The sequence below is a fragment of the Leptopilina boulardi genome, unplaced genomic scaffold, assembly GCF_019393585.1.
Source record: "Leptopilina boulardi isolate dan_hultmark-lab unplaced genomic scaffold, ZJU_Lbou_2.1 LbouV2_305, whole genome shotgun sequence".
In the NCBI taxonomy this organism is placed as follows: Eukaryota; Metazoa; Arthropoda; class Insecta; order Hymenoptera; family Figitidae; genus Leptopilina; species Leptopilina boulardi.
The window spans coordinates 1562721-1576892 of NW_026137869.1; the positions used below are offsets into that span (position 1 = coordinate 1562721).

The 14172-nt window shown below is 32.5% G+C and overlaps 2 protein-coding genes across 9 annotated transcripts in view; one reads left to right on the top strand and one right to left on the bottom strand.

Moving 5' to 3' along the window:
- Positions 1-12804, top strand: part of LOC127283020 (RNA-binding protein Musashi homolog 2) — a 99253-nt gene extending 86449 nt beyond the window's left edge. For both annotated transcript variants that reach the window (XM_051307660.1, XM_051307661.1), the window contains 2 exons: positions 5173-5452; positions 6186-12804. In XM_051307660.1, the coding sequence (XP_051163617.1) occupies positions 5173-5452; positions 6186-7106 (1201 nt within the window). In that variant the 3' untranslated portion in view covers positions 7107-12804. The remainder of the gene's footprint in view (positions 1-5172; positions 5453-6185) is intronic.
- Positions 1-14172, bottom strand: part of LOC127283031 (uncharacterized) — a 47814-nt gene that overhangs the window by 19669 nt on the left and 13973 nt on the right. For 5 of the 7 annotated variants that reach the window (XM_051307680.1, XM_051307681.1, XM_051307682.1 and 2 more), the window contains 2 exons: positions 4858-4949; positions 2794-2875 (listed from right to left, as the gene is read on the bottom strand). In XM_051307680.1, coding sequence (XP_051163637.1) covers positions 2794-2875; positions 4858-4949 — 174 coding nt within the window. Of the gene's footprint in view, positions 1-930; positions 1978-2793; positions 2876-4857; positions 4950-14172 lie in introns of those variants that run through there. The other 2 variants (XR_007843287.1, XR_007843288.1) reach the window with 2 other exon arrangements.

Genomic DNA, 14172 nt, shown 5'->3' on the forward strand with positions numbered 1-14172 from the left:
CATCTTCGTCCTCGTGTCCCTATTTCCAACCCTTTACTGACCCTTTCATTACGCACCTTCTTATCGTTCCTCTCTCTCTCTCTCTCTTTCTGCTATATGGAATCGATACAACATTTATCTCTCAACTATGGAGAGAGAAGAAAAAAGAATTCAATTTTGCAGCTGCGCATTTTGATAAACCAATAATGATAGATTATTAGTTATCATTAATTTTGAAATGATTCTGTTTTTATAATATATTGAATTTTTAATTTCTGCATTTACATTTTTCGGGTCAAATTTCTTCCTCGGTCATTGGATATATATATGCTTTTCCCCCTATAGTATTTGTTGAATTAATCGTACAACATTTGAGATTGATCAATTTTTCCACTGAGAAAAAAAAAATGCTACAGAATTTCGAAGGCATAAAAATTATTGATTTTACTCTCAATTAGACAAATTTTTGATAAATTCTGCTGCTTTGATTCATTATTAAAAACTATTTTTATTAGTTTCAAATTTGTTTCAATATTCTGTAAATAGCCAAAATTTTCATATTTCTATAGTCCTTTGCTGTTCGAAAAAAATTATTGGATATCAAATCATTTTCAGATCTTTAATTTATTTTAACATCTTTGGTATATTTTAAAATCTTTCATCTAATACAAGATGTTTGATTAATTTCGAGATCTTTGTCTGTAATTCTTTCAACATCTTTAATCAAAATAAGGAAACAAATTTCCTTCACCTTTTTTAATTTTTCTATTTACCATAATATTCATTGAATTTATCAACGGAATTAACATATTCAACTGAATTTGTTCATAATTAATTCAAATATATCTTCTAATCATACGTTATTTATGCGTTCCACAAAAATTTTGGACAATCAAAAGAATATTTAAATTTAAAAGATTCCTGAACATTTAGAGCAAAATATAAAAATACCTTTTCATTTGACGTGACTATTAAAATAGGGAACTTTCATATATTATCGAGAAAAAAAATGAAAATATATCGCCTTGTGATGAAGACATCAGTCACAAAATGACTGATTTCACATATCCTCTCCCTCGGTGATTCATTATGAAGTTAGCAGCTAACCCCCGAGGAAACATTCTCCGTTAAGATCCCTCCCCCCAACCACAAATGAGAGAAGTAACCTACGACCGAGGGTTTTGTGAACTCATGCACGAGGGATTACCATTTCTACTCTCTATCTAACGAGGTTACAACCACCCTGCAACCTATTCATTATTCAACAAAACTAGGGACATTTTCGGATAGTAATCACGCCCCCCCCCCCCACCCAAAAAAAACTGGGCCAATATCATCAATCAATTCATTAAAAAAAGCTTCTCTAATTGACACATCGTCCATACATATATATATAGATTACTAAGAGATGGTCACGCAAACGGAAAGAAATCAAGAGAGGGGTTTTTTGTTCCTCACAATCACCGACAGGGTAGCCGCGCCTCTATCGACCGGAAACCGTTTCACGCTACTCGCGCGATTCACGATATTTCTATCTGATCCACATCTAAATCATCTAAAATACCAAATTTTTCTTTAGAAAATTTTCCATATTGAAATTCTGCATTTTTTTTTTTACATCAGTCTCCTCTGACCCTTATTTTCTCCTTTTTCGCTAGAATCACAAATAAAGAAAGAAAAAAAAGGGATGCCTAACCGATCAGTTTAGCCATTTTCCTCTGATCCCTAATCAGACCCGCCCCAATCCTCTGATCCCGGGGCTCATTTAACATGCAACCATCACTGTAGTCTCTCTCTCTTTCTCTCTCGCCCTATGGATATATCTCTCTTTCTATCCGGGGATTTTCCCTTTTACCATCCGAAGAGACTCGATACGCGCCGCACTTCGCGACGCGGCAATTTCGCGAAACATTTATCATCACCAAAAAAAAAAAATATAGGTTTCACTCCACACAATTTATGTTGAGAAAAAAAAAAATTCTCCTCTTTGATGATGATGATGATGATTGGTCACACCAGTATCGAGGACAATGTCCCATCACACCAGTAACTTTATAAATACGTACTGCTGTGACAGGACAATATCCCCGACGCCGGTTTTTTGTTTCTCAGATGTCCATAACGATCTTGAAATTAGAAAGCTTATGCTTTCCCTCAAAATGTTGATATTGAAACGGCACCAAATGGGGAAAAAAAAAAAGGAACTGTGAATTCGCGAACACAGAGAAGTAACCCGGTCGATTGTCCCGACGGCACTGCGTCGCTCGCAAACGGCGGCGCCTCCTCCGCACCGTCTCTTTGCGCTCCAGCACCCCTCGTCTACTATATACCCGATTCTCCCCGTCGCTATCGTCGTCGACCTCCTCTCGGTGGCAGTGGCAGCTATGGTCGTCGGCACCCACTGAATATACAGTGTAGAAAGAGAGAAGGGGCGGCCACCAACCCACCCCAACAGAAACCCACCCGCCGAGCAGAAGAACGGTCACGGAGGGGCGTATTGATCCACCAGCTGCGTGCTCTCTCAGCCACCCTCGCTTCACTCCAAAACCCCTGTTCCCTAGTTCATTCTGTTTCGGTTCCGTTCCGTGCCGTTCACAATTCTCTGCCGCCGCCACCCCCTTCGATCAAAGCCTTCGCGTGCCCTCGCTCTTTATATATATATATGGCTCCAGCCAGAGAGAGAGAGGGGTGCAAAATTGGGTGGCAGGGCTGCTGCGAGAGCAAAAGAGACAGAGAAACGCATATACCCCACTACATGGTATTATTACCAATGTGTCGTACTTATCTTCTATATGTCAATATATACTTTCTTACCTTGAGACATCTAGGGTTACGAAGATCGAACCATCCAGGGGGCGATGTCATCTCATAACGTGGCAGATTCCGGCTGCTGAACCTACATATATATGGGATTATCATTCGGAATTTATTATACCAATTGTCAAAACCATCTTGAAGAGGGTGTTGAGGTTTTGATAGTTTTGGAAATTGCTTCACAACCCAAGATATTATGATAATCAGTGTAGGAATCAGTATACAGATCCGCAGTATACAGTAAAAAGAAAGTGCGTCGATTTAGAAATAGGGGGGTTTATATCCGAAATCTGCTTTGAATTGATACTCATCTTGTTCTAAATTGACATTTCTTTCTACTGGTTTGTAAATACTAAACAAACTGTAACGAAGAATCAGTACATAGTCGGTTACAATCTGCTAGTTGAAAATTTAAACGAATTCGTCACCTAATTCGACACTTTTTCGTACTGGTTGAAAATACTAACAAGCTTTCGAGCAAGCAATTCTGCTAGTTAAAAATTTAAACAAACTCGTCACCTAATTCACGTAAATTGACGTAAGCTAATTAAAAACTTAAATGACACCTAATTTTACAGATTTACTTGAAACTTGCAATTGGATGAACTTGCAATTCATGCCGACATATCCACACTAAAAAAAAAAGTAGAATTTTTACCCGAAAATCGGATGAACCGAAAGTTTTGAACACAGAAAATTAAAATGCATTAAAATAAGCTGCAACGCTTCTTATTTTAATCCAATTTTGCTTATTTTAATACCAAAATGGATTAAAATAAGCAAAATTGGATGAAAATAAGAAGCGTTGCAGCTTATTTTAATGCCTTTTAATTTTCTGTGAACGTTAATATGAACGAAATATTTTTTTCAATCTATAAATTATTAAAAATTATGATGACCATGTAAAATAAAACAGTAAATTAAACAATTATTAAATTAATAACATCTTTTTAGATATTTTAAACAATATTTTGTAATAAAATTCATACCTAAAGAAGTTGCCAAAAAAAATTTCGTTCATATGAACGTAAAATCGGTATAAAAATTAACTGCAACAAATTTTATCCTAGTTGAGGTCGCCACCGTCTATGTGAATTAGCATTGGTTAAAATTACCCGCAACAAAATTTAGCCAGCGTTTTTTCTGTGTCGGAACCACCATTTTGAATTTTTCTAAACTAAGACCAAATTCCTAATCAGTAAACCCAAAATTTAAATGTGTTTTTGATTTGACATTTCCTTATAAAACGTCATTAGATATATTTTCGATATCTAAATACTATTTTCTAGAAATATGTACATATTTCATTCCCCTAAAGAAATAAACTATTTTCTGGTCTTTTTATTACCCCTGCTGCTTATTTTAATTAAATTAAACAAAGTTCTTTTTTTGACCTATTTTTTTTTTTTTTTTTTTTGAAGCAGCTATTTTATTAAATATATTGATTCAGCAAATATTTTTCCTTCTAATTCACAATTATCATGTTTCTTATTCAACAAATCAACATTTATTCTAGTGCACAAAATAAGTCTATATACTTATCGTCTCTATATATATATATGTAAGTTTTTATCAATGCGGTATATTCGTGTTAAAAATAGAATTCTGTTATTCTATATGAACTCTATTTCTATATGGAGGTATAGACATTAGGGTGTGTCACTGGTTACTTTTAATCTTCGGGCACATATTAATTAGGACATTTGATATGCCTGTGGAATGAGAAATTTTACTTAACAAATTTATTTAATTTTAGACTATTGTATTTATTAAAATTTGAAAATCTGAAAAAATTAGATAACGTGAATTTAATTAAGATTGAAATACTAATTTCGTTATTAATAAAATTTCCAATAAATCCAATACAATAGGAATGTCAATAACAGTATCGAATATTCAACAAATGAAAACAAAGATATATTGTTAAATTGTTCAGGAGTTATATTGTTTTTTTTTTTTTTTTTTGTTCTTCTCAAGGATGCTAAGAAAGTTTGTTGTCAACGTTACTGAAGCGTGAAACAATTTACAAAAGGTCGAGTAGATATTTTATCACATCAAACTTACCTTACGTCAATGGTTGAACAGAACAGAGCGTTGTATGAAAAAAGAGTAATTGCGCATAAATCGTACATAATCAACATGAACAGTGGAATTACCTGAAATAAGAAATAAATTAAATTTAAAAAATAACGAAACAATTTTTGTTATGATAAATACAACAAAAGGGTAACATCGAGTAGAAATAAATTAGCTTGCAATTGCTGATATTTGTTGACAAAATTTGCTATAGAAATTTTAAATAGAGATATAAAAGTAAGGTTAGGATTACTGATTGTTTAATGACGATTTTTTTTTTATAAAAATTTTTTTTTTTTGCAGTGCCGGCATGGAGGCAGCCGCAGCGGCGGCGGCTGCTGCTGCAGCTGCAGCGGCCAATGGGTCGGCTATCGAGCACGAGTTCCACAACAATATGGTGCCAATAAACGGTAGTCATTCAAGTAGCTCCGGACGGAGTACACCAAATGGTACAGACCCGGCCCCTGGGAAATTATTCGTCGGTGGTCTATCCTGGCAAACGAGCAGCGAGAAACTAAGGGAATATTTTGGCATGTTCGGAACAGTAACCGACGTGCTCATCATGAAGGACCCAGTGACACAGGTTGGTTCGCGGTTGGTAATACTGCGATCCCTCCTCCTCTTCCTCTGTCTTATTATTCTTTTCTGACAAATTCCATTAGTGTTCGAAAGTTAAATGTAATACGACTAATTTAATTTTTTTTTTATTATTATTTTTTTGGTGTATATCTCACGCTGTAATATTACAAAAATTTCGTAGTTAAATATGTAGCAATTCGATTAAGGGATGAATGACGTATAGAAAGTATTTGGCAGATGCAAGCTGTTGTAGGGAAGGGTATCTGTAATGTTCGTAGAAGCACTGTTACGTCTACTGCGTAAGATTTTTTCTTCTTGCAGTTCCTACCACTTGTATATCCGTAGAGAGTTGTAATTCCATTGTATAAGTTCTAATTTTTCAATCAATCCACTCCACTTGTTTTTCGTTAACCCTCTGAGGACGAGGATCCATATGAAAATTTTACTTTTGTATAGGATCAACCGACCTCAATGGGGGATATAATTTGACCAAAATACAAGTGAAATGGACATTCTTATTGGGTTTTTTATTTCGTATTACATCGCGTATATTCAATAATTATTTCAGTAACACGCGCTTTCAAAAAGACGTCAGAGACAAGAAACGGTGTAAAAAAAAAAAAAAATATATGGCGGACACGAGGAATGGGAGAAGGGTGAACAATGATAATAATAATACGGTCGCGAGAGCCCTCTTGTATTATAATCGAATCGATGCCTCATCTTTCGCGTTACAGAGAAGCCGCGGTTTTGGCTTTATTACCTTCGCGGAGCCGGGAAGCGTCGACAAGGTCCTCAAGTGTCCAATTCACACACTAGATGGGAAGAAGATTGATCCTAAACACGCAACGCCGAAGAATCGTGCAAAACAGGCGAATCGCACGAAAAAAATATTTGTAGGTGGTGTTAGTCAGGACACAAGCAGTGATGAAGTAAAGGCGTATTTCAATCAATTTGGCAAAGTGGAGGAGACTGTCATGCTCATGGATCAACAAACCAAAAGGCATCGTGGCTTTGGCTTTGTTACATTTGAAAATGAAGACGTCGTCGACAGGGTATGTGAGATTCATTTTCACACTATAAAAAATAAAAAAGTCGAATGCAAAAAGGCTCAACCGAAAGAGGCGGTACAACCTGGAGCACTTGCTCTTGGCAAAAGGGTTGTTCTTGGCGCATTGGGTGTACGTCTTGCACCACAGCCAACACTTCCAGTTGGAGCAGCAACCGCTTCACAAATTGTCGCCCACGCTCAAGCACAAGCTCAGGTACAGGCGGCGGCCGCAGCTGCTGCAGCGGCTCAAGTACAAAATGCAGTTGCTGGCTATGGAAAATTATTTGCTGGTGCATATCCAGCAGCGGCGGCCCTATCAGCCTATAGATATACGCCCTATCCAATTCCAGCGTCTGCGGCAGCGGCCGCCGCTGCCGTTGCGGCGGCAGCTGCAGCAGGACCCGGTCAAGCTCCACAACTACAACCAAATGGTGTACCCCCAGGAGCAGCGGCTCAAAATTCTCAAGCCGCAGCTGCGGCCGCCGCTGCAGCGGCAGCGGGCCCACCACCCAATCCCTATCAAGGGTACTCGCTAACAAATGTCGATATGTCGAGTTTCCAAGGCGTCGACTGGGGATCCATGTACGGCATGGGCATGTACGTCTAGACATACCATCACCACAACTGAGGATGAAGTTGCAGATCTCAGCCGAACGATCCGGCCACACCGCGATCTAGCATCCTCGAAGCCAAATTCAATCCCAATTCCCCTCAATCGTCTTTCCCTCCTTTTTTTCCATTAGTTCCCTAATCATAACTTATTCTCCCTTTTAAGTTTAGTATTTTTTTTCGTATCGTTTAGTGATGATAGAAATTGTAATTCTGTTCAAAAAAGGCTAGTCAATTTTTTCACTGTTTCTAGCCTCATTTTGTAAAAGAAAATCATCACACCATTCGGAATTTCTAGTTAGCGTTTCTCGCCTTTAATACTCAAATCTCCCTTCAGTTCAAGTATACCTTCTATACTTTCTCTTTTCTTATTTGCGAATTAAATATAATTTATACCTTGATGTATCAAATTGCGGTAAAAATTGTACCCTTTGACAAATATTGTACCTTTATTGTACGATTGCATTGACCCCTTCGCCTTCATTTAAATTGTACCTTTGCCTCGAGTCTAGGTAGCGAAGAGGCCAGAGATTGATGTGGTATTTTTTTCAAGTAACGAAAGACAATATTCTCTTCTATTAAGTCTTATTAAGTCTTTAAGATTTAAGGTCATCGATTATGTGACTTTGTGAATCAAGCGCTAATCGGAATCCAACGATCAAATTTATCCCTCTGCAAAACACAAAAAGGAAGTATTTGAAAACTGATCCGCGATGAAACAAAAAAAAACGGAAGATAAAACACCATTCTAAAGCAATCGTTTGATTTGAGTGCCTAAAAATTGATCCGCGTTTCAGATTTCCAAAGTTATAATACCTTTCTTATAAAAAAAAAAAATCGAAAGTGAACCTATTGCGTGAACGAGTAAAAATGTTCTTTTTTATTCGTTGAAAGCAGAACTTCACGTGCCTGTCGATATATTTTTTTGTTTCTTTATCGAAGACCAAGCTGCTTTCCTCGCGCCTTTGATTTATATCTTGAAATGGGAAATAAAGCGATCATTTGATTCCGATCAGCGTTTTCAGAATCGACAAATAACGCAGTCAAAAAAAAAAAAGTTAAAAAAAGAAAAAAAAAAAAAAAAAAAAACATGTACATATCGTCTACCATTCGACTCTTGTTACTTAAGCCTCCGAAAAAAAGAAAAATTTGAGTAAACTTAAATAGTTGGTAGTACTTAAAAATGATACTCAAACAAATAAGCATTCGAAGGGAGAAAAAAAGAGAATTGAGATTAGCTCAATAATTTAAGTCAGCGACTAAGTTTAGCTCCTAAGTCAAAGCGATTGTACTGACTAGGATTACTTTCACGATGCGGAAGACGATTTTTGTTCTGCATTTTTATTATTTTTTTTTCAATTTTTTTTTTCCTCTGAATCGTCATCCGGTGATCGGGGAAGCAGTCATTGAGAAGAACGATATGAATTTTTTTTCGAGCAATAAGCGGATACTTAAACTTTAATATTTAATCATAAACTATTTATAGTGATATTACTGGTTAAAAAAAAAAAGCTCGAATAGAAGCTAAAGACTAGAAATAGATATGAGGAAAGCGAGAGAAAGATAAGGAGACGGAGAGAATTGTCAGCGCAGGACATTTCTTCCAGTGATTTTTATGCTGTACTTAAGGGAAAAAAAATCGTTGGTATTCTTTTACGGATTACGCTTTATGCGCAAAACAAAACAAAAAAAAAAACATTGTCTTGCGTAAGTTAATATATCGAAAATCTGTGATCAATTTCTCTCGTTCTCCCGATTTTCGCTTCTTGTCTTTCTCTCTCTCTATCTCCCCTCTCTCTCTTTTATCAACTTTCGAAAAAAAATGCACGGAAAAAGTTATTAAAAAACAACAAAAGTTAATTCTTTTATTGCCCTATTGTGATTTTCTATTTATTATTAAAAAGTGGAGATCAGAGTAGAGAGGGGTTTTTAGGAGAGAAAAATAAAGGAGCGTGCGTTACATTAAGAAATTTTTTGCGCGAATTGACGCATACAAATTAATTCGCATAGGTATGTCGTAGAACGCTTGTGTTTTAAAGTATGAGTGTGTTGGCAAAAAAAAAAAAAAAAGAAAAAAAAATGAGAAAGATTTGTGCGTCTGGATGAAAAAAAAAAGAGATCAAAGGGTATTACGTTGGTCGTGTGCTCTGTCATTAAAAGAAAGCCAGAGTCAAGACTCTCGAAGTGTTTGGGGTCGAATACGTCAGTAAGAATTTTTTTTTTTTAAACCTTTTTTTCTCCATGTAAACAAGTTCCACTTGTGAAGAAAATTTAAAATTAGAAGAAAAAATACTTTCAAGGAAAATTTTTTAATAAAATAAAAAATGACTGACGTAGCTCGAGGGGGAAAAAAAAGAGACAAACACAATCGAGAAGTCGAGGAGAAAAATAAAAATCTCTCTCAAGTCCGCGTAGGGAGGAGAGCCAATGTGGTAGGTCTTGTCCTTTCTCGGATTCGAGAAATGCAGCCATTCACGAACGACTTCCGTACCGCGGACTGATTCGCAGACACGTCGTTTCTCGATTTTGTTTCTTTATAAGCCGCCATCGTCTGATCTTTGGTCATATATATATATATTATTTGGTCAATTTTTCAAAAAAAAAAGAAATATGTATTGTGTAGTTTAGTTTTTTTTTTCTTTTTTTTTCTTAAATTAACCACTCATTAGTTTAGTGCGTTTAGGAAGAAGCATGCTGGTTGGCAATTTCATTATTTATTTTCTTTAATCATTTTAATGGACACTAGTGGTCACTGCTACCATTTTTCTTCTTTACCCACCATTTCTATCTTCTATATTCTCCTCTAGAGAGATAATTTCACCGGGCGAAATAAATTCTATATATGATATATTGTTCACAGCAAGAATATATACTTTTAAATGCATGATTTTTTTTGTTGTTGTATAATATATTTAACAAATCAATTTTTCTATCAATTTATTCTTGCTTTATTATTTTCATTCATTAAATAATTTTACCCGGTGAAAGTCTCTAATTTGTATAAAGATCTAGTTCTATTTTTCGTTTCGTTTTTTTTTTTAATACGACGTTAGTGTGCGAGTGTTTCTGCACAGTTGTGCTTCCTATGGTATTATTATTGTCTTAAGTTCTCTAATTAATTAATTAATTTAAGTACGATTGTCTAATTATTATTGAACCTGTATATTTACATATATTTATATACGACAAATTTATCGCGTCGACATTGGACATTAAAAAAGCAAAAAAAAAAAAAAAAAAAAGTACCCGACAATCCTTCCGATATATTTGACTGTCTTTTGTGGTCTCCTACCGTAGTGGCTCTCTGAAATAGGCTTCCAATTATTTTCTGACAGAAATTTTTCAAAATATAAATTAAATGATAAAATCCACTGCTCCGTACCTCGACGAGAGATAAGTTTTCAAAAAAAAAAAAAAAAAAGAGAGAAGAAGAAGATGATGAAGCAGTCAAGTAGCAAAAGCAAGAAAACTGCCTTCACGCTTTACAGAGCCTAGAATACTTTTTAGATAACGCGTCCCTACTGTACGACCGATACTCGAGACGTATTACTATGTTATGATTATGATTATTACTAATACTACTACTACTATTACTACTACTGCTGCTGCTGCTGCTGCTGCTGTTGATGCTGCTGCTGCCATTACTGTTGTTATGATTATGAGTATCACCGCCATTATCATCTTATTGCCATTATTATTGTGCATCAGAATCTTTCTTATTATTGTCATTGCTGTAATTATTATTATTAGCAAGCCTGGTTTCACGAGACCACACGCTGACAAGGAGACTCATCTTCGACGCGTCTGGTACGTCGTGCTGTCGCACTTGCCAGTGCTATTCTTTTATTTCTCTATTATTCGTAAATTTATTTTTTCCATCAAAAAAGAAACTAAAAAAAAAAATATCTTTTCTTCCCTTAAATCACAATTTTATAAATCGCGAATAACATGGAGAAACAATATATGTGATTATTTTGTACTAAACAGTTTGTAAATTTTACTAAACTATTCTGTAAACTCTACTAAGCAATTGGTTAATTTCTAAAAAATATTTACTATAAACTTTACTATGCAGTATGTAAATTTTACTAAACTGTTTTGTAAAGTTTACTCAGCAGTTTAAAAAATTTTACTAAACTGTACTGTGAATCTTACTAAGTAGATTTTTAATTTTACTAAACTGTTCTGTAAAACTAAGCAGTTTACAAATTTTGCTGAAGTGTTCGGTTTACTAAACATTTGGTTAATTTTACTATACTGTTCGACAAACATTACTAAGCAAATTACAAATTTTTACTAAACTGTACAGAAAACATTACCAAACAGTTGGTTAATTTTATTTAACTGTTGTGCAAACATTACTAAGCAGTTTACAAATTCTACTAAACTGTACAGAAAACTTTACTAAACAGTTTAGTATAATTTTACTAAACTGTTTTGAAATTTTTGCTAAGTTAACAAATTTTGCTAAACTGTTCTGTTCTGTTTACTAAACAGTTGATTAATTCTACTCAAATGTTTTGTATTAATTATACTAAACTGTACAATATACATTACTAAACAGTTTGTTATTTTTATTAAACTGTACTGTAAATTTTACTGAACAGTTTATAAATTTTACTAAATTGTACCTGTGAACTTTACTAAACAGTCTGAAAATTTAACTAAACTGTACTGTAAACTTTATTAAACCGTTTAAAAAATTTACAAAACAGTACATAATTCTTATAAGACTAATAAAATTCAAAAAAAATATGTTCACAAAAGAAAAAACGGTTTCCTCACTTATGAACTATTTTGTAATTGTGAAAAATATTATTTCTCCATGAAAAATTTTAAATTTACAATTTTTTTGATAATTTTTATTATAGTAATTGTTTTGATATTATAACGAAAAAAAAGTAAGTAAAAGTTTAATATTAAAAATTTATATTTTTTTTATTAATTAATTGAGAATGAATTAATTACATATTAATTAATAGAGAAAATTTTTTGAATATCACTGGCAAATGCGCACTTTTAGAACGTACATAATGAAAAAAAAAAAAAAAAAAAACGAGAACACTTATCCATTCACTCATTCACTCACTGACAACCACTCAAAAAAAAATCTTACTAACTCCGATACAAGAACGTATATAGTTTAGTCAATGCCTAGAGACATTGCCAATAAAGTAGTCGTTTAAAACTGGTAGCTAACATCTTTGTGTATTTTCCCTGTATCTGTCACTTACCCAGTATTATATTTACCTTGTATCTTACACCTAACTTAGTAAAAAGTAATATATTATTATTATTATTATTATTATTATTATCATTATTATTATTATTATTATTATTATTATTATGTTTGGTGCTGTGTTTTTGCGTTACCGGCCCGATTCGTGCCAGTAGCACTACAACGAGTACCTAACGGGAAAGTGTCTGCAAACTGTGTTGTCGATTTTAGAAAAAAAAAAATAATTTTATTTTCTCTTTTTTTTTCTTTTGAACAAGTAGATTTTTTTTTTTTAGAGTGATCCAAAACTAATCCAATTTTTATCTTCTTTTTCATCAAGTATATATAATATATAACTAAAAGGCATGAACAACAAATAACTAAATCTTATTTAATATATTGTTAATTGAAGTTTATTTTATATTAACTTTATTTACACTTTCAATTTAGTGCGATTGTAAATAATGTGAATGGTTTTTTTTCAGAAAGCTAATTTTTTACTTTAATTGAAAAAAAAAAAATTTACTTTATGTGAAGTTTTTCAATTGACATTTTTTGTTGATTTTATTTTTTTTTTACTCTATAGGGTAAGCGTAAAAAAAATAATAAAAATATTTAAACAATGATATAATTAAAAAGTTAAAAATAATTAAATGTTTGTTTAAATTAAAAGTTTGCTGAGCTTAAACAAACTTTATAAACAAATTTTTAATTAACATTCTTTAATCAAGTAACGATTTTAAAAGATTTTTTATTTTATTATAATTATAAATAATTGAATTTCAATTTATATTTGGAAGATTGTAAAAATATTTGAATATTCATAAGATATATGAATTGCAATAATTTTTTTTATTGCAATTTTTATTTTTTTATTTTTATAAATTTTTACTAGTAAATATTAATTTGAATTAATAATAATTTATTATAATTTCAATATTATATATTAATTATTAATATATTCTTTATTTTTATTGGAATATTGTGTATTTTCGGAAAATATATTTTTTTTTGATAATGAAAGTATTTTACATATTTTTTTTTTTTTTTTTTGGATCTCTCTATAGTGTAGATTTGTATTTAATGGCTGAACTCTTCTTTTTCTGATATAACATTTGTGTGTGAAATGGTCGAAATAATTTGGGGATTTGATGAATTAGAATAACGCCAGAAATTAATACATTATTTATATATATATATGTCATAATTGTTGCTGGTTTCGGTATATATATATTTGATAATTACGCGAGTAGTGATAAAACATTTTTTTTTTAATTTTGCTGCCTTTAGTGTAGTCGACATTATTTATATATATATACGGTAGAAAATAATTGACTGTTTTAATGCAGTTTTAATAATTATAGAAAAGATCCCGTGTTTACAGTAATCCCTCGCTATATGAGAACTCAAAAAAAATAATTGTTCGAGAAAAATATCAAGCGATTTTATTTTTTCAGACTTAAATTATTTACGAAGCTGAAGTAAGCAACGTTTATATAAACGATTTTTAAAGAAATAATTTTTTAAAATGAAAAATTCTATAATTTTTTGCCTAAAAAATATTTCTTGTTGTTTTCATTAATCAATAAATTATAAAAAAAATATTTTTTAGGCAAAAAATTATAGAATTTTTCATTTTAAAAAATTATTTCTTTAAAAATCGTTTATCAAAAACGTTGCGTACTTCAGCTTCGTAATTATTTTAAACTTTCAAATACAATAGATGCTTATCGAGGGATTACTGTATCGCAAAATTATGAAAAATTTCTTGATTTTTACACTTAAATTTTTCTCAACAAATAGTATATCGCTTTTTGATTGTAATGCCCTTAAATTGAGAAAATTC